Source organism: Carettochelys insculpta, chromosome 33, assembly GCF_033958435.1.
Source record: "Carettochelys insculpta isolate YL-2023 chromosome 33, ASM3395843v1, whole genome shotgun sequence".
Lineage (NCBI taxonomy): Eukaryota > Metazoa > Chordata > Testudines > Carettochelyidae > Carettochelys > Carettochelys insculpta.
Genome location: NC_134169.1, coordinates 1,363,215 through 1,384,069, shown reverse-complemented (window position 1 = coordinate 1,384,069; position 20,855 = coordinate 1,363,215). Strand labels below are relative to the sequence as shown.

General features: G+C 53.2%; 1 protein-coding gene across 1 annotated transcript; it reads left to right on the top strand.

Annotated features, from left to right (window-relative positions):
- Positions 1–7,605: 7,605 nt before the first annotated feature.
- On the top strand, positions 7,606–13,373 carry LOC142005145 (C-signal-like). Its single transcript, XM_074982833.1, has 6 exons — positions 7,606–7,752; positions 8,597–8,648; positions 9,342–9,529; positions 11,193–11,351; positions 12,300–12,419; positions 13,260–13,373. The coding sequence occupies exons 1-6, from the start codon at positions 7,606–7,608 to the stop codon at positions 13,371–13,373; spliced, it is 780 nt and encodes a 259-aa protein (XP_074838934.1).
- The last annotated feature ends 7,482 nt before the right edge of the window (positions 13,374–20,855 follow it).

Genomic DNA, 20,855 nt, shown 5'->3' with positions numbered 1-20,855 from the left:
TCTTTTTATGAACTGGAAGATGGATAGAAAGCTGCATTGATGGCCACACCCCAACTGTTGGAACTGACATCTCTGTTTGGAGATGGGTTTCAAGTATAATGTCCTCATGATCAGTTCTCTGTCTTGCAAGGTTCAACATCTTTATTGAAAAGCTGGATGAGGGGCAGGACTACACCCTTAGCAAATTTGCAGATGACCATAAACTAGTGGAATAGGTAGATCTGCTGGAGGGTAGGGATAGGCTCCTGAGTGACTTGGATAAATTACAGGGTGGGGTCAAAAGAAATGTCATGAGGATCAATAAGGACAAATGGGCTGTGTCCACATTTGGCCAAAACCTCAAAATAGCCATGCTAATGGCCAGCTGCTCTGCTGATAGGAATAGGGGGATTTCAAAGTCTGCGGGGTCCTTTGGAAACCTGCCTGTGCACCAAAAGGAGATGATGCCAACACCCAACCCCATTGGATGACTTCACCGTAGTTGCCAACACAACAAGATATTGCATCAGGAACCGGATTTGAGAGAAGGTCTGCCAGATCCAAGCGACCGCCTGTCGAGACTAGAGACCATGTTATGTCGTATTTACAGTGCTTTTGATGTAGGATTTCTGCCAACAGTACAGTGGCTTATTCCATATTTGTTGCTGTAGTTAGAATCAGTTTTATTTTAAAATGAAGAGGGCTTCTCAAGAGGGGAGGGAATGTGGTGCTTTAGGTGTAAGACTGCTTGTAACTACTAGAACTGTGAATCCAGGCTGCTGGCAGTCTGGAAACACAGAAAACATGAAGAAGAAGTTAGAAGATTCGCAGGGGCCTTACAGAGAGCTACAAAATGGTGCAGCAGCTTTGTCAAGAGGTCTCACTTTTGGAAATAAAGTGTGTGGAAGTTTGTTAGCGCCTTGCTTGTACGGTACCACAGGCTGGTGGGAGCAGGTCCCTCACAATCCTGGGTGTCCCTGAGGAGCGTCACACTCAGCTTAGAAGATTGAAAAGCTGAGTTCCCTTGTTCCTGCTCTGCCCTGTTTGTGTGCAAAAGGACACTTGCCTCCTCTGTCTGCCTCCACATCAGCTCCAGTAGCTCCACACCACAGCAGTGGTTCACAATCCGTGACCTGTTTGCAGCTCATTCAGCACCCACTTGTGACATCCTCACAAACACACAGGTAGTATTGGACACAGCCCACATTATGCACTGTGGTTTCATATGCAGCCTACAGTAGTGAACAAGTTGAGAACCATTGTGCTCGAGATGCTCAGAAGAGCCAAGTTTGGGTTAAAATTCCCCTCTGGCTGGTTCACCACCCATTCAGCCCGGCCCAGACTCTGGGAATGGGAAAGAAAGTAACTTCTGGAGGACATGAAATACCCTCAAAAAGTCCAGCAGCTCCAGATCAACCAAGAGATTATCAGACTGAGAATTGGGTGCCAGATAGAGGGGACTGTAACTGTACCTGCTGAGTCCCAGGGGAGGGAAACCAGCATTCGTTGCTTCTGTGAACTCCAGCACAGACAGAGAACTGCTGCCTGGTTCTTCTTTCCCCTGCAAGTTGTGTAGGGACAGAGGTCATCAATGGCCTTGGTAAGAAGCTGTAACATTTGTGAGTTCTCACTGGTTGTTTACACAGCTTTTCATCCCTGTGCTGGCTAAAGTGGGGCCAGCCAGCCAATCAGCTGCTCTGGGACTGTCATTAGGGCTGCAGGGAGCTGCATCATCAGAGACCTAGGCTTCATCACTTGCTTGCCAGACGGTGGTCTGGAGGCTTGTTACTCCTTTAAACCCTGACAGTCTGACATTGGGATTTCTGAGTGCCCCAGAACACACCTTACTGTCTCCTCTTCACTAGCAAGTAGCCCCTTTTTGCTTTTTTGTCACATGGCTGTCAGTGTGAAGAGGCACACCGAGGTGAAGTGCATGTACGGTCCCCCGCCCTGCTCATGAACTCTCTGCAGGGAGACACCAGCTAATCTCCTGCTTCTCAGAAATTTTCTTCTTCCTGTAAAGAATGTGCCAACAGGAGCTTTGTACTGCTGAAGGATTTGGGGAATGTGTCCTCAAATGTAAAGGTGCGCCCATGTAATGCCTTGAAAACAAAGCCTGATGGGAGCAAGTGAAGCAAAGCGTTTTCATCTCTTGTAAATAGCTTGTTGTTGGAAAGTCACATTTTATGACTTTACCCAGTGTAAGAATTGTGGAGTCTCACCAGTGCTTGAAGTTGTTGTGGGCTACAGGGCACTCATGACTGCTGTGTAAGATATGGATTACAGAGGGATCCCTTCATGGAAACATTATGAAGTGAAAAAGGGTAGGACTAGTGGTTGATTCAGCTTGCTGAAAGCCTTTGGGCTATACAGCGGTAAAACTGGTTTGACTATTTCTTCCCCCCGCTGTTAGAAGGTGGACCTAAAAATGGGTCAATAACTATTCTGCTAGAATTCATCCTGGTGAATACGGAGATGCTGTACCTCGATGCAGAGCTGAATACCAGTATGAACTGAAATCCCCTATGAGCTGGTAGCTGAAGCCCTGGAGTGCTTCAAACACAGGGTTCTGTCTATTGCAAAACCCACAAGACAGGAGAGGGACATCTGGTGTGAGAAGCAGCCAGCAGGTGTGAGCAGCGGGTGGGCAGCTGGCAGGGGAAGCGGAACGCCAGTGCAGCACAAAGGTTGCATTACCTCCAGTTCAGAGAGGGAATGCAGCAAGGGCCATGTCTACACTAGCCTGTTCCTTTCGGAAGGGGCATGGTAATGAGTGAGGTCGGAAGATGATAATGAGGTGCTGCCATCAACATGCAGTGCCTCATAAGCATAATGGAGCACAAGGAGATTGAAAAGTGCCACTTTTGAATCTTGTACCATCTGTGTAGGGGGGCGGGGCCTGTCGAAAGGACCACCTATTATTCAAATGTCCCTTCTTCCTGTTTAGTTTTATGAAGGGGCGAGTGTAGACAAGTCGAAAGTGATGTGTCAGGGAGTGCAGGGACTGGGAAGACTTGGAAGTGGGGCATTTGAAGTGGGTAGGGAGAAAGTTTGGGTGTGTGGATTGGCTCTTTCCAGTATAGGACTGCTGAGCCTGAGAGGCAAAAGGCACAGCTCCATCTACTTGAGCAGGGATACTTACTTGAGGCTTGGTTGTGAACTCTGGGGCTACGTCTACACGTGAAGCCTACATCGAAGTAGCCTATTTCGATGTGGCGATATCGAAATAGGCTATTTCGATGAATAACGTCTACACGTCCTCCAGGGCTGGCAACGTCGATGTTCAACATCGACGTTGCACGGCACCACATCGAAATAGGCGCAGCGAGGGAACGTCTACACGCCACAGTAGCACACATCGAAATAAGGGTGCCAGGCACAGCTGCAGACAGGGTCACATGGCAGACTCAACAGCCAGCTACTCCCTTAAAGGGCCCCTCCCAGACACACTTGCACTAAACACCACAAGATCCACAGAGCCAACAACGAGTTGCAGACCCTGTGCATGCAGCATGAATCCCCTGCTGCAGCAGCAGCAGCCAGAAGCCCTGGGCTAAGGGCTGCTGCACACGGTGACTATAGAGCCCCTCACGGGCTGGAGAGACAGCGTCTCTCAACCCCCCAGCTGATGGCTGCCATGGAGGACCCCACAATTTCGACGTTGCGGGAGGCGGATCGTCTACACGGTCCCTACTTCGACGTTGAACGTCGAAGTAGGGCACTATTCCGATCCCCTCATGAGGTTAGCGACTTTGACGTCTCGCCGCCTAACGTCGAAGTTAACTTCGAAATAGCGCCCAACGCGTGTAGCCACGACGGGCGCTATTTCGCAGTTAGTGCCGCTACTTCGAAGTAGCATGCACGTGTAGACACAGCTTGGGTGTGGTATTTTCCCCAGCTTATGTCATATGACTTTTCTGCCTCTTTCATTAAAAGTACATTTTCTACACTCAGACTCTGTGCTTGTGAGTGGGGAAGCATTGCCCCCGCGAGGCACCCAGGGCTGTGCAAATTTCCCAGGTTTCTGGGTGGGGGCTGCAGCCGGTTATATGTGAAATGGATGAAAAGGGACCTCTCGATGTTGAAACAGACCCTGGTTGCTCCCAACTCATTCTGACAAAAGGCTTACACTACACAGCTGTAGACCCTCTTATCAGACCGAGCTCCTTCATGAGTCCCTCAGTAAATCAAAGGGGTGACTATCCTCCAGTCTTTTTCATAGAGTACTGGAAGTGGAAGGGACCTCACGAGGTCAACAAGCCCAGTTCCCTGCACGTTTCCTTGCACAGACTCCCCAAATGTCAATCAAAACTCCAGTAGCTGAGATTTATTCCCCACAAAAAGATCAGTTGCATGTGTTTCGAGGTGGTATTGGTGCAGGACTCCAGAACTGTGACAAGAGAACGAAAAGAGAAATTCCAGTCTAATTCCTAAATGTGCTCACGCTGAGCCAGATTGGAAGGTTTCCCTTCCTCATAACTTCTAGCAGTTTGTGCTTCCTGGGATGCTTTTCCGATTAGGCCACGTCAAAGGCTTCTTTGTCTTTCCAATATTGTTGCTGCCTTCAGTGTAGGTACAGGAGGAGAGGAGAAATGATCATGTCAATGTCCCTTACTTTACACGCTCCTCTGGGTGCCAGAAAGATCCTCGGTGTGTCTCAGAGCCAAGCAGCTCATGGTGTCCAGCCCATTGAGCAGCTGCCTTTCATGGCCATTGTGAACCTGTTCCCTACATGTCCCTTCCTGGTGAATGGCCAGGGATGGTAACTTAACATCTAGCTGGGTGTGGGTCACTCCTTTGTTGCTACTGCAGAGTTAGTCTCTGGGCGTTTCTCAGATTCTGAACAAAGAAAGAACAAACACAAGGAAAGAGCAAATGTTTTGTCTTCCAAGGTAAGAAACGTACGTTTTTGAGAGAGAAATTTATCCCTTATTGCTTCTACCTACCTGAGTGGCCTAATGGATAAGGCGTGGGCCTCTGAAGCCAAGGATTCTGGGTGCAAATCCTAGCTGGGGTAAAGCCCTTTTTCCTGACTGTCAATCTCAAGATAAATGAAAATGTGGGCTTTTAAAATCAGACAGGGTCACTTCAGCAATTGTGCATCACTGGTGCTCTTGAAGTGCCTGAGGTTGACTTCATGTGAATGAGTTGCTGCATATTCATATCACTGCCTCATTTGTATCTGTCATGGGGTTCAGGCTTCCCCAGGCTCTGCACCCCATCTGCAGGCAGGAGTGACTCTTACTCAGCAGGAGAACAGCAGGTTTATTAGCTGACAGGACACAGCATCTTACAGAAGAGTCAGTACAGCAGGCAGAGGCAGCCAGTCCAATCCATGCTGGTGAGAGGAGGCCCTGAGGGCCCCCAGAGCTGGGTCCTTCCCCCCTCCTTTGTCTCTCTCCCTCCCAGCCCAGACTAACTGCTTCCCACCTCCCAGTTTCAATTTAAACTCCTTGGGCCCGACCTCCCCCTTTGTCTGCAGTACAAAGGTGTTACCTGGTTGCCAACTTACCTCCAGCAGGAGCCCCACACCCTCTGTGAGCCACTCACATAAACACACACACATACCCCCTACATCACAGCATCTTCTGAAGTGGCACACTCCCATAGCCCCTGCAAAAGAGAGGCTAAAGTGGCCCCACATCCTGCATGTATCAGACAGAAGTTGGGCTGTGGAGAAGGAGAAAGGGGTTGCTTGAGAAGAAGCAGATCCTGAAAATAGGCCACTGTGGGAAAGGAAGAGACTCAAAGCTGTGGGTACCCAAAAGGCTCCTGTTACCACCTGCCTTCAGCCTGAGGAGACGGATGGAGTGAGACCTCTCCTGCTGGCAGCACAAACACTCTCCTGTTCCTGCCCTGGGCTTTGCCGTTCCTCTGCATGCAAGTGACAAACACTCTCTTTTGAGTCATTGATCTTCAGACCCCTGCAGGACAAACCCGGCTTCCCCAGCTCCTTTTCCTCCCCACGTCCAGAGTGGTTTTACAAATGGAGTTTAATTAAACTTTCTCTCTCTGGAACAAAAAAAGCAGTAAAGTAGCACTTTAAAGACTAACAAAATAATTTATTAGGTGAGCTTTCGTGGGACAGACTCACTTCTTCAGACCAGAGCCATAGCAGAACACACTCAATATTTAAGGCACAGAGAACCAAAAATAGTCATCAAGGTTGAAAAATCAGAAAAAAATCATTATCAACGTCGGTAAATCAGAGAGAAGAGGGGCGGAACGGAGCGGGGGGGAGTCAAGAATTAGATGAAGCCAAGTATGCAAAAGAGCCCCTACAGTATCTCAGAAAATTTGCATCCTGAGTGAAACCACATGTTAATGTGTCGAATTTGAATATGAAAGAGTTCATCACGAGCATGGAAACTCTTTCCCAGAACGGCCATTCCCATTGCCTGCAGCACCAGTGCTCCACAGAGCAGCCTGGGAATGACTGGCTGAGAATCAGCACACGGGATCATTTCCAGGGCAGAAGGCAATATGCCGCCTCTGTGATAGACCCAACCTGGAAAGCAGCCTATGGAAACTGGAAACACAGAAATGATCCAGGCGCACGGACAGTACAGACAGAATGCCTGTCCACACTGGAGCTGGGGACAGGAGCTGGCTGGCTTATGTCGGTGCACAGCAGCAGCCTGGAGCTCTTTGCTGCCTTTTGACTCTGTGCAGACGAGAAAGGACAACTTGTTTCCAGCCTCAGCGGAGGGTGGGGAGAAAAGAAGAGCTCTGCAAAGACAAGGGCCAAGTTATCCCTCCCACCCACCCCATATGCTGTGGCTGGAAGCAGCTCCTGTCCCTCTCCTCCCACACACATTACAAAAATTGCTGCTGGGCACATTCTGATGGGAACCCTGACAGAAATCTGGGCTGGGCGTGTGACCCTGCAGGCTGCGTTCTGCTGGAATCCAACTGAACTTGCTCAAACTTGAGGAATTTTACAGGTGTCCCATATTCAGCAAACGGAAACATGGTCACTCTCGGAAAAGTGCTGCCTTGGATTGTGGAAGAGACTCCTTGAGAAGAACCCGACCTTGTCTCTTGCAACAGTGTAAGATCTTCTCCAGCTCTAGCGGGGCTGGGTACAGGCACCTGACCCATTGTCATTGCCTCTACAAATACACGTCTTCATCCTTAGCCGTGCACAGCCTTGCCCTCCGCTTTGGAGCCAAAATCAACAAGCCACAGAACTCTACTGCAAAATCCTGGCCTCCATCTACATAATCTTACAGTCCTTCACCCAGTCCCACTTTCTCCCTCTTCTGCGTACGGCACCTCTGACAGCTGTGGAAAATGGATCTTCATTGCAGTGACTCCTCGGTCACAGCACGGTCACCGCAGTGGTGTTGCCCTTCTGCACAGGAAGGCAGCCAGAAGTTGATTGGCCCTGCACCAAAACATGAGTAAGTAGCAAACCAAACCAAACCGACCAACCCGCTCACCTGAGAGGAGGAGTAACAAATAGACAAATAAGGTCTGGCGTATTGGAGCACTTTCTGTTTTGTCACCTGATAGCAGCAGAGTTATTTCCCTGGATGTATCATTCCATAACCCCAGCTGTGAGCAGGCAGGGAACTCAGGGCTCTGACAAGTGCAGCTCTCACTGAGTAGAGGCAGGGAGGTGCCATGGCTGGTTTAAATCTCCGCAGTGTTCTGGTGACAGGGGCCAATCAAGGAATCGGCCTGGAACTGATCAAGCAGCTTCTGGGGAACTCCAACCCACCAGAGTGGGTCTTTGCCACCTGCCAGGACCCAGCAGGGGAGCAAATGCAGGTGAGAACGGGGCAAGGGGGGTGGAGTTAGCAGTAGCTGGAGGGGGAAGCAGAAGCTGCGCAAGGGGCTTCCAGTGTTGCAGCACTTGGGGCTGAGACCCACACACTGGAGCAGGCAATGACTGCAGACCCTGCTCCAGCTCGAAGGTGCACAGTTGCACCCCAAACCCTCTACACCTGGCAGCTCAGGTCCCAGAGCAGTGAGGATGTGGCAGCATTTGGTGAGCCTGGGGCACCGACCCAGGGGCTGTGGATCGTCTTGCCCAGCATAGGTGAATAATGACTATAGCACAGCAATACCCAGTCCCACCAGCCTCCAGTGAGCCTAATTCATGAGTCTGACACCTCCCTTGTCTGCCACTACCTCAGGTCCTCTGTCTTCTCAGCTCTGCTCCCACACCCAGCCTGGAGAACTGCAGATTCTGAGTAACTTCTGGGTCATGGCACCAGCTCCTTCCATAGCTGACAAAATCCCCACTCACAACCAACTCCTGAGAACTTGAGACACTGCCAGATCCCAGCGGCTGGGGGGAACCCCCCTTACCTCCCCTGGGGGAACTGACCTCCAAAAGCCTCCTCCCAGTCCCCATGAATGATGGGGAAGTGATTTGTGTCCCAGACTCCATCACACTGAGTTAGACAATGGCACTGGAAATGCTCAGGGGCAATTAGAAGCCTCCTACTGGTACAGAACCCAGGGCAGGTTGTTGTACAAGGAGGCTTGGTGGAGAAAAGCAGTTAAGACATTGACTTGGTTCCCAGAGTTAGTGGGGATCTGGATCCTGCCCAGCATGGCCCTGGGCATGGGCCCAATGTCAATAACCATTTACTTCATTCTTTTTCAGGAATTGCGGAAGCTGGAGGCCAAACATCCTAACCTGGTGATCATTGCGCTGGGTGGGTGCCTGGCCCCAGGCCCAGAGCTGAGGTTCCATCTCCCTGCGGCATGTTCTTCCTGTTCCTATCCCCCTCTGCATCCCCCCTCCCAGGTTCACCCAATCACAGTGAGGAGAACAGGACCAGAGTCAATAATCGCTGAGAGCCCATTGACACCTTCCCCAGCCCCAGAGGAGGCAGGTGTGAGTGGAAATTCTGGCAGGGTTGGTTGGCTCTGGAAAGGCTGGAAAGCCCCAGGACCACCATGTGGCAGGTTCCTCCTGTGAGAGTCACACATGGGCAGCTCTTTCTGGCATTCCCACCTCTGGGATGGAGCCCTGCATGTCCAGCTGGGGACTTCTCTCACCTACAATGCATCACAAGCAATTCTAAATCATCCACTTCCTTTGTCTAAGTGAGATCAACTCCGCGCGTATGAACTAACCACTAACTCCAGCACATTTCCATTTTCTTGGCTACTCAGATTGTCCAAGGAACTGATCATAATTGTCTCTCTGAACTAGCTTTTCCTCTTGTTGCTCCAGCACAGCTCCCCATGCCTGGACCCAGCAGCAGTCCCCACTCCCTTCCCCAACCCCTCTCCCACCTCTGAGCCCAATGGAAGAAGCCCTGTGGCCCCGGGGGCCGTACCCTGGTGGGGGTGACATCGGGGAGGAGGAATCATGCTCTTGACCCCCTGCTCTGTCGCTGTAGATGTCACAGACCCAGCCAGCATCAAGGCGGCGGCAGCCAGAGTTGAGACACACCTGAAAGGCTCCGGGCTGAATCTGCTGATAAACAACGCTGGGATAGTGAAGTTGAACACACTGGAGTCAGAGACACCAGAGGACATGGCCCTGGTGTACGCGACCAACGTGACGGGGCCCTTGCTGGTGAGCCAGGTAAGGGCCCTGACAGAGAGCACGTGGCCAGATGCACCAGGGTTTGACAGTGCTTGGGCCAGGAGTCCTCCCTTCCCTGGGTTTGGGTCACTGGGTCAATATGGGGCCTTGGCTGGGAACACAAAGGCTGCAAGTGTATTGAGGGACTTGAACCTCTCAGAAATGAAACCTCACCCCCAGATCCCTGCATGGCCCTGGCTCTGCACACACACTGCTTCAATCCCTCACTTTTCACACCCAGAGCATCAGTGCAAGGACAGAGTCATTCATGAAGCCCCAGTTCCCTTACTTGAGAGACCTCTGTCTCCCCAGTCCCACCACTATGTGTGGCCTTAAGAGGACTCTCTCCCCGTCCCCTCAGATGTGGCCCAGCCGGCAGAGGGGCATCTGTCTGCTCCGGGGCTGAGGGTGACTGCAGCACGGAGCTGCGAGATGGTCTCTGGCTGGCCGGGCTGGGGCTCATGGACGTAGGTCCACAGCCAGGAACTACGGCCCTTCGAACTGTGAGGACAGAAACGTGTCCTTTCTCCTTGACATATAGTCCCCAGTGGGATAAGCAGCAGGAAGGGGCTATCAGGGCTGGTTCCCTCTTTTACCAAAGGCACCGAGTGCTTGTGAGCATCTCTATAAAGCCCCTGGACCCCCTGGGCAGCCCATGAGGCTCACAAATGGGCACCTGGGTCTGAGTGGCGGCAGGAACTGGCACAAACTCGACAGCCCAAAAAATGAGCTTCCCCGTGTGTTCACTACAAACCCATCTCTGCTGGTGCTCAGCAGACTGATGGCCCCAAGTGGGCTCACTCCAGGTGCCATACGAGCTGCAAGTGGCAGCGCACAAGGGGCTGGGGGGGGCAGGACAGGCTCGGAGGGCTCCACGCTGGGTGGGTCTGTCACTGGCCTGTGTACAGAGACCGAGTGTGGCACAGGCCGGGGAGGCAGGGCTTGTGTGGCCAGAGGCCGGGGGGTTCAGGCACCTGCTGCGGAGCCGGCACAGACCAGTTAGCTTCACGCCAAGGGCAGCTGGTGGGGAGATGCCTCAGAGCAGGGGAAAGAGATTCTTCCAACCCCGGCAGGGCTGTGGGGAGGCTCTGTGCCCTCCCTGGTCCTCATCCTTCCTCTCCTCTCCCCACACACCCTGGCTCCTGGCCAAGCCACAAGCTGTAGCCTGGCTGGGCAACTCAAACCATTGACCTGCCCAGGGTAGGCAGGTGGGGGAGCAACATCCAGCCTGAGTCCCTGATCCCGGGGCCTCCTGCTCAGGATATAGGGGGGGTTCCCACAGGTGTCCACATGACTCTTCCCCTGCCCTGGCTCTGGCTTGCAGCCTTGCCCAGCAAAGACTCACAGCTGAGGAGCTGCAGCTGGGCCATGCTCAGAGCCATGTGGGCAGGTGTGGGGAGCCGCAGACCCCCCATCTATCTGCCCTGGATGGGGACTCTGAAGGTGGGAACATGAGTTGCGTCATTCTGGGCTCCTACCTGGGCATGAGCAGGGTCCACAGCTCCCCACACCTGCCTGTGTGGGGCTCCTACTTCTGGCCTGGCCGGGGGCTGGGTTTCAGGGGGAAGAGCAGAGACCCACCGCATTCTGGTGGCCTGTCTCACGAGCACGAGGCTGGTTCCTTTTCTGACCTCACGGCTGCTCTGATCTCCCCACTGCCCAGGCCTTCCTGCCCTTGCTGAAGCAGGCTGCCCAGGGAAGCCCCCAGACAGGGCTGAGCTGCAGCAAGGCGGCCATCGTCAACATGTCCAGCGAGGCTGGCTCCATCCGGAATCTCTACCTCTGGCATCTGGGACAAGTCATCTCCTATCGCTGCAGCAAGGTACAGGGCACACCCAGCAGGGCCGGACTGCTGCCTGGGTCTGCTACTTGCACAAACCCCTGTCAGTCGGTGTCTTCCCCTTATTCCCCATCCTACTGCCACCACTCCAGCCTCCAGCGCTGTGCTGGGCAGGGCCGGCAGATTTTTTTCTGCCTGCAATTCACTTGGGCTTCAGATCAGAGTTCCCATCCGGTGAGGAACTTTCTGTTGTGCCTGTATCCTGCTGGAGAAATCCTCACACTCTGAGGGGGCCAGGGCAGCTCAGCCCCCGTCCAGCCAGTCTCAGCTTAGGGAAGGTCACTGCGGAGCTATGAATTGTATCGCCCCTGGGGTGGACATACCCCATTTTGAGACCATCCCCAGTTCAACTCAAGGGGGTCAGATCCTTGCTGCGTCTGGCTCAAATGTCGGGTACCCCAAAGGAGCATTGATGTCACATTTCCACTTTCCTCGAACTGCCCAGATCCTGCATAACAGAGAGCGGCCTCAGCACAGCTCTCATGTGTGCTCACCTGTCACGGCTCACTGCAGGCCTGTCAGCATCAGTGGCTCATCAGAGTGCAGCCACACCTGCATCTCGGTGGCTTGCTGTCCTCATTGAGCCCATCAGAGACTGCAGCTCCCACGAGTGTTTTCTTCTCACTAGTGTTTCCGACAGGCTGAGTACTTGGGCAGCCATCCTGGAAAAACTCACATGCCACCCAGCTGATCAGCAGAGCGCGCACAGCCGGCAGCGTGTGTTTTCATTGGTGGGTGCCATCCACACATGCTTCAGTGCACATAAAGTTTATTCTGCACATAGAGGGACAAAAATAAAAGGAGCTCTGATCTCGCACCTTTGTCTCTCTGTCTGTCCCATCCCTCCCTTCGGGAGGGTGGGTCGTTTCCTACAAGGCTCATTCCCTCCCACACACTCTGCTGTCTCTGCTCATGGTGTCTCACCTGCAGGCTGCTCTGAACATGCTCACCAAGTGCCAGGCCTTGGGGTATGGTGGAGACGGGATCCTGAGTGTCGCTGTCCATCCTGGCTGGGTGCAGACAGACATGGGGAATTCTGACTCCATCCAGGTAGGTACCTCGCTCGGAGCGGACAGTGATTGCCAAGTGTTAGGAGCAGATGTTTATTGTAGGGGTAATGGCTGTGCTGGAACCCATCCTGCCCTCCGCCTCTGCCCTGCGTGGAGGGATTGTGTCCCACTCAGAGGCCCTCAGGGATTCCATGCTGTGCTCTGGGCTTCCAACCTCCTGCTGCCGCTTGCTTGGTTCCTCAAGCTGCTGGCATCCCAGAGTGAAGGTGAGCAGAGCTGCTGCTGCTGTGGGGTTTTTATGGGCACCAGCTCACAGGTACTTACATGCACTCATGTCTGTGCTCTCCACCCAGTATCTTCATGTACCCCCAAAGCCCAACTCCCATCCTGGACTCTGGACAACTTCAACTTACCACTCTCTAGCCAAGAGCTGAAACCCACTCCAGCTCCCCAGCCCAGATCCTGGACCCCCATCCTCACACCCACCCCCCAGTCCTGAGCACCTTCCACATCTTCTGGTAGCCCAAATCACTAATTTCCAGCATTTCCCGGAAGCCCAAACTCCCAGGCAGAGCCCTCACACTCCTGCATCCCAACCCTCTGTCCCAGCCCAGAGCCCCTCCCCCACTCACACCCCTTGGCCCCATTCCCACAGCATGAATTGTGTTATGTGGACCAGGGTGAAGGTCATGCATCACAACACAGCTGTGTTTTGCACACCCCCTGCCTTGGGACACACAAGAAAATTCATGCCACTCAGGGGAGGGACAGTTCAAGGGAACTCCAGCTGGGCCAAGGGCTCAACTTGGTCCTGTCTCTGGGCCCCTGGGATGCTCCCAAAGTCAGCTCCCTGACCTCACTCTGCTTCCCCCACCCACAGGCCCCAGTGACGGTGGAGGCGAGTGTCAGAGGGATGCTGCACGTGCTCTCCACGCTCTGCGAGAAGGACAATGGAGGCTTTGTGAATTGGGAAGGGAAAGTTCTTCCCTGGTGAGATGTTCCCAGCCCTGCGCCAAGAGCCCTGGGCCAGGCTTTTCCAGTGACCGTGCTGTTAGCTGTGCCTCTGGCCTCAATAAACCCACTGAGCTAACGCAGAAGCCCTGACTGAGCCTGGCCTGGTCTGTCCTGTCCTGGAAGACACTGGCTGCGCCTGGGTGGAGCTGCCACGTGACCATTGGTTCCTCCCCGCACAACCAAAGCCCAGAGCTGGTCTGTGAGGCAGGAGCTTTGGGTGTCCAGCTGGGAGGGGGTGGCTGAGAGTGAGGAAAACACCCAGGACCTCACTGCTGCAAGGAAGAGGCCCAGGGAGAGCTCACAGGCAATGACACCCCTTCTCCCACACTTGTGCAGTATATTGAATTAGCCACCCTGAGTTATCTTGGCCAATGCTACCTAACCTGGGCCAAGTAGCCCCTGCCCCCGAGGCAGCGCAGGGGGCACTGGGAAGGGGAGGTCAGGAGCCTCTGGGTGTCTCTCTTCATCAGTCTGTCATACAGGAGGATTCTCTGGGCACTGCTGAGAAAGCCAAACCAGGGCAAATTGCTAACTCAGTGTGTCCAGGTGTGGGCCAGGGTGTGCCCCAACGGGGGTGGAGCAGGCCACAAGACCTATCCAACTCTCGGCCCTGCCTCGTTCTGGGCAGGCAGCAGTCTCCAAAGGGCCCAGTCCTCCTTAACAGGGCTGCAGGTGGGCAGAATATGGGCCCTGGCTTTGGGGCAGGATTGGCCACATCCCACATAGGCAGTCAAGGTGTAAGCCCCAGCCCTAGGTCAGGGCAGGGCTGCAGTTCATTAGTCAGGCTCAGCCCGTACAGCAGGACAGGGCACACACAGTCTGTGTAGCAGCCCTGGCTCTGGGGCAGGGCTGGGCTGCCTTTAATCAGGCTCAGCACCTTGTTAGCAGCTTGTGTGCAGCCACGGCTAACCTGCCATTGCTTTGGAGTAGCCCAGGCACTTTGAAGTACTGGCAGCTTAGTCACTGCAGGAGACAAGCTGGCACTTCCAAGTTTGCGGCTTCATAGCTGTCCAGGGAGGTGGGAGCTGGGGAGAGAATTAGCTTAATGAAGTGCTGCATATGCATCACAGCACTTCATTAGTAATCTCCCAACACCCTATTTCCCATACTCCCTTCCAAGATGGGAGCCAGTGCAGACACAGCCTGAGACAGCCAGGCAGGTTACTGAACTAATTCAGAAATAGTGGATGGCTTTTTTTAAGGTCTTTAAACCTCATTCTACTTGGAATAATGCCTATTCCAAGAGAGAGAATGGGGGCTGTATGGACAGGTAACTGGGGCTCTTTCAAAGAATAGTTTATTCCGAAATTATGCTGCTGTGTCGCCATAGCGCCCATGTGCTTCAAGGGCTCTAATCTGAACTAGGCTCTCTGGTGTGGGGAAAAGCTTCTTCTGGACTCCAAATCATGCGCCCATATGCTAATGAGGTACAGAACATTTCCATCCATGCCCCATTTGCATCTCCTGGACAGCTCATTATTACGCCACTTCTGGAAGCAGCGGCACGTGAAGACAGAGCCGCAGGATCCCCCCCCAGGCAGGGGCTGCACCCACGGGCTGTCTCTGTTCTGACACAGCCTGTGGCAGGGCCCAAGACCTCAGTGAGAGACAAACAGTGCAGAGGGAGGGGGAGGTCGGGTGCCAGGGGGGACGGGTGGCAGGTGTGAAGGGGAACCTGGCCAGGGCTTGTGGCTGAGGGAGGAGGGGAAAAGGGCAGTAGGGGGGTTGGCAGGGTCTGAGGGGACAAGGGGATCAGAGGTGTAGGGAGGGGAAGGCCGAGATTATTAATGAAGTGCTGTGCTGCACAGGCAGCGCTTCGTTAAGCTAATTCCCCCCCACCAGCAACTCTTTAGTGTCGGCTGGTGTGTAGCTGTGGCTCACCTGCCCGTACTTTGCACTGCCTGGGGTACTCCAAGGTCCCTCGAGTCCTCATAGTTTGGAGGAGTTTAACACTTTGGAGTTGCCGGGGGCAGGGGAGAATTAGCTGAATGAAGTGCTGCGTATGCAGCACAGCACTTCATTGATGACGTCCTCACGCCCTGCTTACCAGCCTCCCTTTGAAGGAGGGCAGTGGTGGAGTAGTAGAGGTCCCTTCCACTTCTATGACATGTGTATACTCATATGTATAAATATATATAAACTCTGTAGTGTCGACACACCCAAAATAATCCTGCACTGTGACTGGTTGTGATAAGGAATTTGTCTTTACACATTGCCAGCTCACCACCGCTGTTATTCCCCAGGGCAGAGGTTTTCCAGGTTCGTCTGCACTACAGAGTTATTTCAGAATACTTATTTCAGAATTATTCCTCCCAAATTAGCCATTTGATAATAACGCCTTCACGCGCCAAGTAAGCCCTGGAATAAACAAAACCTATTGGAAAACAGCACGTCCAGACTCCAAAATACACGTTCAGACGCGCAGCCCACGGGGATCTTACAGAAGGAAATGCTCCCTCCAGAAGCCCCTGCTTCTCTGGTTTCTCCCACTAACAGAGCTACAGCCACTTAGAGAGACAGATTACTAGCATGTGTGGGGCAGCTCTCTCTCATCTGCTTGGAGCATCATCAATGATTACAAAAAGAACCTACTGAAGGACACCCACCAATCAATCAGATGCTGCTGGGTTTGCAATCAATGGCAGTAACTTCTCTGTCTGGCACTTTTGATGATCCTGCAGCTTGCTTCAGTTGCTGAATAAAGGAGCTTCTACTGTGCTAAAATATCAGACCTAGTGACAATGTAAATATGTTTTCAAAAGGAGGGTGCTGTGACCTGTTGGATAGTCCACAGGAGAGTTGCAGTGAAATGTAACCCATTAGTCCATTCAGAGTTTGGACTTAAATACTGCAGTGATCAACTGAGGAAGAACTTTGTTCATGAAAGTTTAGGGGTGGTAAAGCCTGCACACACACCCCCCCAACCCCTTAACTAATGAACCAGGAGCAAGCCTCTGGGAAAAAAACTACCAAACAAGGTAAGTGGTGGCATTGCAGAAGATCAATTTGGAGATAGACATAAGAGGAAGGGCACAACATGCAACTATATTGCATGCTGAGATGTGGTTAAACAAATATGCAGGGTGAAAGAACAAGGAATAACGGATCAATAACTGACAGCTAAGGCAATAGTGTAAATAGCAATGAATGACCCAGCTGAACTCTATTAGGAGGCAGAAAAACTGTACAGACCCAACACAGAAACCAGTGTAATTTGGACCTCGCTGATCAGTGTCACACACATTTTAAACTGATCTCATAGCAGAATTTCCAACAATCTTTTTCCCAGTCTCATAGTCATATCCATGTTCCTACTAGGAAACCAGAGCAGCCTCTACACAGTAACAAATCTCTCCCCATTTTCCAGTGAAAAAGAGAGCCCAGCTCAGTGGTGGAACATGTGATGCTGATGAAGATATCCCAGGTGCTCCCATTTGGGTGGTTTTCTAAACAGAAATCAGTTTTCATCTCTTGTCCCAGTATGTTGGGGGGTTGCACTGGATGCTTGAAAAGGATTTAAACTCTTAACATTCCCCTCTGCAAATGTGCGAAAATTGAGCAAACCTGTCCCTCAGCTGCCTCAGTTCCCAGCCTCTGAGGCTCAGGTTTCTGTTCCCATCGATCACACAAAGGTGCAGTAGGATGCACATGCACAGGGCTCTGCTTGCCATGGGCTGCACTGGGCAGGACAACCTGACCCACAGCCGGGGGGCTCAGGAGTCTGACACAGAAATGCCCTTGGTGCAGGCTGACACACCTAGGCCGTGTCACACTCAGCCAGCAGCAACAGAGACTGACCCAGGCCCAGGAACAAGCCTGTGGCTCTGAGCAGTAAATAGTCACCAGGCAGGGGGCAGAGCTGGGCAGAGGGCCAGGCAGAGCCCTCCCACAGAGGGAGCTGCAGAAGGGACCAATGCAGCAGAGAAACAAAGAGACATAACTGCCGAGTCTCACACATTGGCTCAGAGCTACCGAAGCAAGACACGAGTGAGCCAGGCTGATGCCAGCCCCACAGTCATGGGTCAGTAATTCACCCTGAGACTGAAGGGGTGAGAGGTCCCGGGAGTGACTCCTTCCCCCCAAAAGGCTCATTTATGAGTTTACCTCTGGGCACCCAGAGGGAACAGACCCCTTGGGGCACAGCCCCTGCAGAGCACAGTTTAGTAAGCATGAAAAGAAGCACAAAAATCTACCCCACGAGCCCCAGTTTAAACTCCTACTGCCAGAGACAACAACGTCTCCACTGCGGCTGCTCTCAAAATATGGAGCATCCACCAACATGCTCGCAAGTGGCAGACTTGTGCGGTTGACACAACCAGCCCTGTTGCATGTACCTCACCTGCCCAAGTAGCTCAGCAAATCTATGTGACCAGGCAGGTGACAGGCACAGAAACACAGAGGATGCCAAGAACAGTAACAGCAGGTTACTGCCAGTCACCAGCAACCCTGGACAGAGGCATTTGGAATTCTTATGGTGATGCCAACAGTGATACCCAGAAACCCCATCCCCCAGACTGACCACTGCATAGTCCCCTGGGCATAGGAGAGCCTATTTGTCCATCACTGCCAGGACACCTTCCAAAGGTGAGCGAATAGCTATCACAAGACTTGAACCCCTCATCAGAGCATTAGGGGGCGCACAATAAGCAGTTCAACTCGCCAGCCCTGGGTAGAAAGGAGCCATGGGAAGCTGCAGAGAGTTTGTGGCCTATGAAATGAGATGCAGGGGTCAGGACATTGGCTTATTCTGAGGGTCATTAGCTCCAGGGGTAGAACACTTGATCAGCAGGTGAGCAGTAGTGGGATGCGTGGCGGATAAAAAGACTCCCAAATGCTCACCCTGAAAAGCTCCAGCCGGGGCAGCACAGCCCATCCCCCACTCCGTGAGAGACAGGAGATAACTCTGCCCCACAGCTGGGCCGTTCCTCATTCCACCCCTGGGGTGTGAAGAGGGAGAAAGGAGGGTGTGGGGAGCACAGAGTGAAAGTGAGGCGGGGACTCAGGCTGAGGGAGCAAAGGGGGGCAGGACTCCAGGCTCTGCTGATGGGATCCTGGCACTTGGGCAGGTGGGGTGGGAGGAGGGTAGATTGGTGGAGTCTGATCTGCACACGGCAGAGGGGACAGGAAGTGAAAGGGGGTTTTTTCGTTCCTCTCATCCGCAATGTCCTCTCGGCGACAACTCCAGCTTCCGTCGGGCACAATGTCTGTGCTGGGCAATGGGAAGGGGTTGTTGTGGGCAGCCCACCAGAGTGGGTCGGCCCCCACAAAAGCTCATCACTTGATAAATTCGTTTGGTTGTCGTTAAAGTGCTGCAGGACGGCTTTTTGGCTGAAGACATAGATGAACGCAGATACCTCCCTGTCAGGACGCACAATACAAGCAAGGGGGGCACCATGGCTTAACTGGTAAAAGCACCTGCTTTGTAAACAGGAGAGCCTGGGTTCAACTCCCAGTAGAGCCTTGTTGTGCATCATGAGCAACATGTTCCTACAGGTGTCTGGGGAACCAAAAACCCCTCCCTTGGCAATCCCAGTCATGGCTGGGGAAGGCAAAGGCTGATGGGAGAGGAGCATTGGGAAGAATCCAGTCACAGACAAGAGCTCAGGCAAACACAGAGGAAAGTGGCGTTGGGAAGGTGGCTCCTCTGGCTACAAGAACAGAGACTGATCCTTCCAGCCCTGTGGCTCTCTGGCACTGCCTGTGCACAGCTGCTGACAGCGCAATCTCAGCTGGGCAGGAGAGGGAGAGTTACTCTCCTCTCACATCCCTTTGTTTGTCACTGACAAAACCCAAACGAGTTAGGAGAAAAGTCCCAGAGAGGCTCTGTGGCTCCCCTGCCCATGGACCTCCCAGGTAAGGGGAGATTTGGAAAGCAGCACCCAGTGGTGACTGGACAAATCTTTCTGGCTGCCTCTCACCTGCTTTGCAGCACCTCTGGGCTGTGCTGGAGAGTTCAGAGAGCTGCAGGAGGCGGCTGCTGTCCTTCTGGAGGAAGAAGTAACAAACACTGACAGGTGGACAACTGAGGTGGCTGCAGAGTGGGTGTGGGCAGCATGGGAGGAACCCCAAAGCAACCCCAAAGCCGTTTGTCTGTTACAAAGGCAGGGAGGTGATGCCCTTGATTCTTGTTATTCACCAACAGGTCTATGGAGCCAAGGGCTCAGCATTAGGTCCTGGGCCACTGAGCACTGGGGAATCCCATTCACAGTGTTTATTGTCTCCTGGCCCTCTCCTGCCCCAGACCTGCCTCTGCAGAGACACCCCCCACACTACTGAGCGACACCATTGGCCTGTGCTTGGAGTCTGCCCAGCACAGGAGCTGAGGCAGCAGGCTCAGCTGTGCTAGAAGTAGCATCACACAATAGGACTGGAACTCAACAAAGCTCAGCAGGATGGTGCCTATAAAGGCTCAGTGAGGATGGGATTCAAGCCCTGCAGAGCACAATGGATTAGCCGTCCATCCCCTTCACCACTCGGCACCTCACCCAACATGCCTGGAATTTTTTCATATGTCCCAACTTGAACCCTGCCAGGAACCTTTCTGCCACTCACTGGCTGGCCAGGGACACGGGATGGGCAGGTTTGGCCCAACAGGGCTATGATCACTCATGTCCCCTGCAGAGCTGCTTCCTGGGGTGAGCAGGGGACTGTGGTGCCCTGCCCTGGGAGCAGCACAGCTCAGCCCATGTGTCCCTGCTGGGTGGGTCCAGAGCAGGGCCATGGGCAGGGTCTGCAGCCTTTGTGTCTCCTCCTGACATGCTCTGCTCCTTTCCAGCTGCTCTGTTAGCACAGCAGCTCCGGCTGGCTTGGCCCCTTCTGTGCCAGGTCAGTCTGTGAGGGGCCGATGGGAGGCAGGTTCAGGAACAGGCTTTGGCTGGGTCTGGCTGGGACTGAACATGTGGGATAGGGCAGGGGCACTTGCCTGGCACAGCTTCTTTTGGCTGAGGGGCAAAGATAGCTCTGTGATTCCCAGCCAGTGACATCAGTGAGGGCAAAGCCTTCAAGTCCATGCTCCTGACCTTGAATCCCATCACACACACACATTGCCCCCCCCCACCCACTCACCGCCCCCACAGGTAACACATGGGGGGTGAAAAAATGAAACAGATTGTGATAGTGTTGGGGGGGGGGGCGTGTGGGTGCATGTGTGAGACTCAGGCTGTAGGTAAAGTATCTTCTGTAAAAGGCCTTGTGATTGGAGAAAAACATCTCCAATACGCCTACCTTCATACCTCCAGCTTCCACCCCAGACGCACCACACGATCCATTGTCTACAGCCCAGCATTAAGATATAACCGCATTTGCTCCAACCCCTCCGACAGAGACAAACACCTGCAGAATCTTCTGACTCAGGAAGCTGCCAACGTTCCTCCTGCCTCCCAAGGACACTTGCTATCACAGCAATAGCTGAGAAAAACATCTCCAATATTGAGGTGATGACCTGAAAACCTCAAAAACAGCT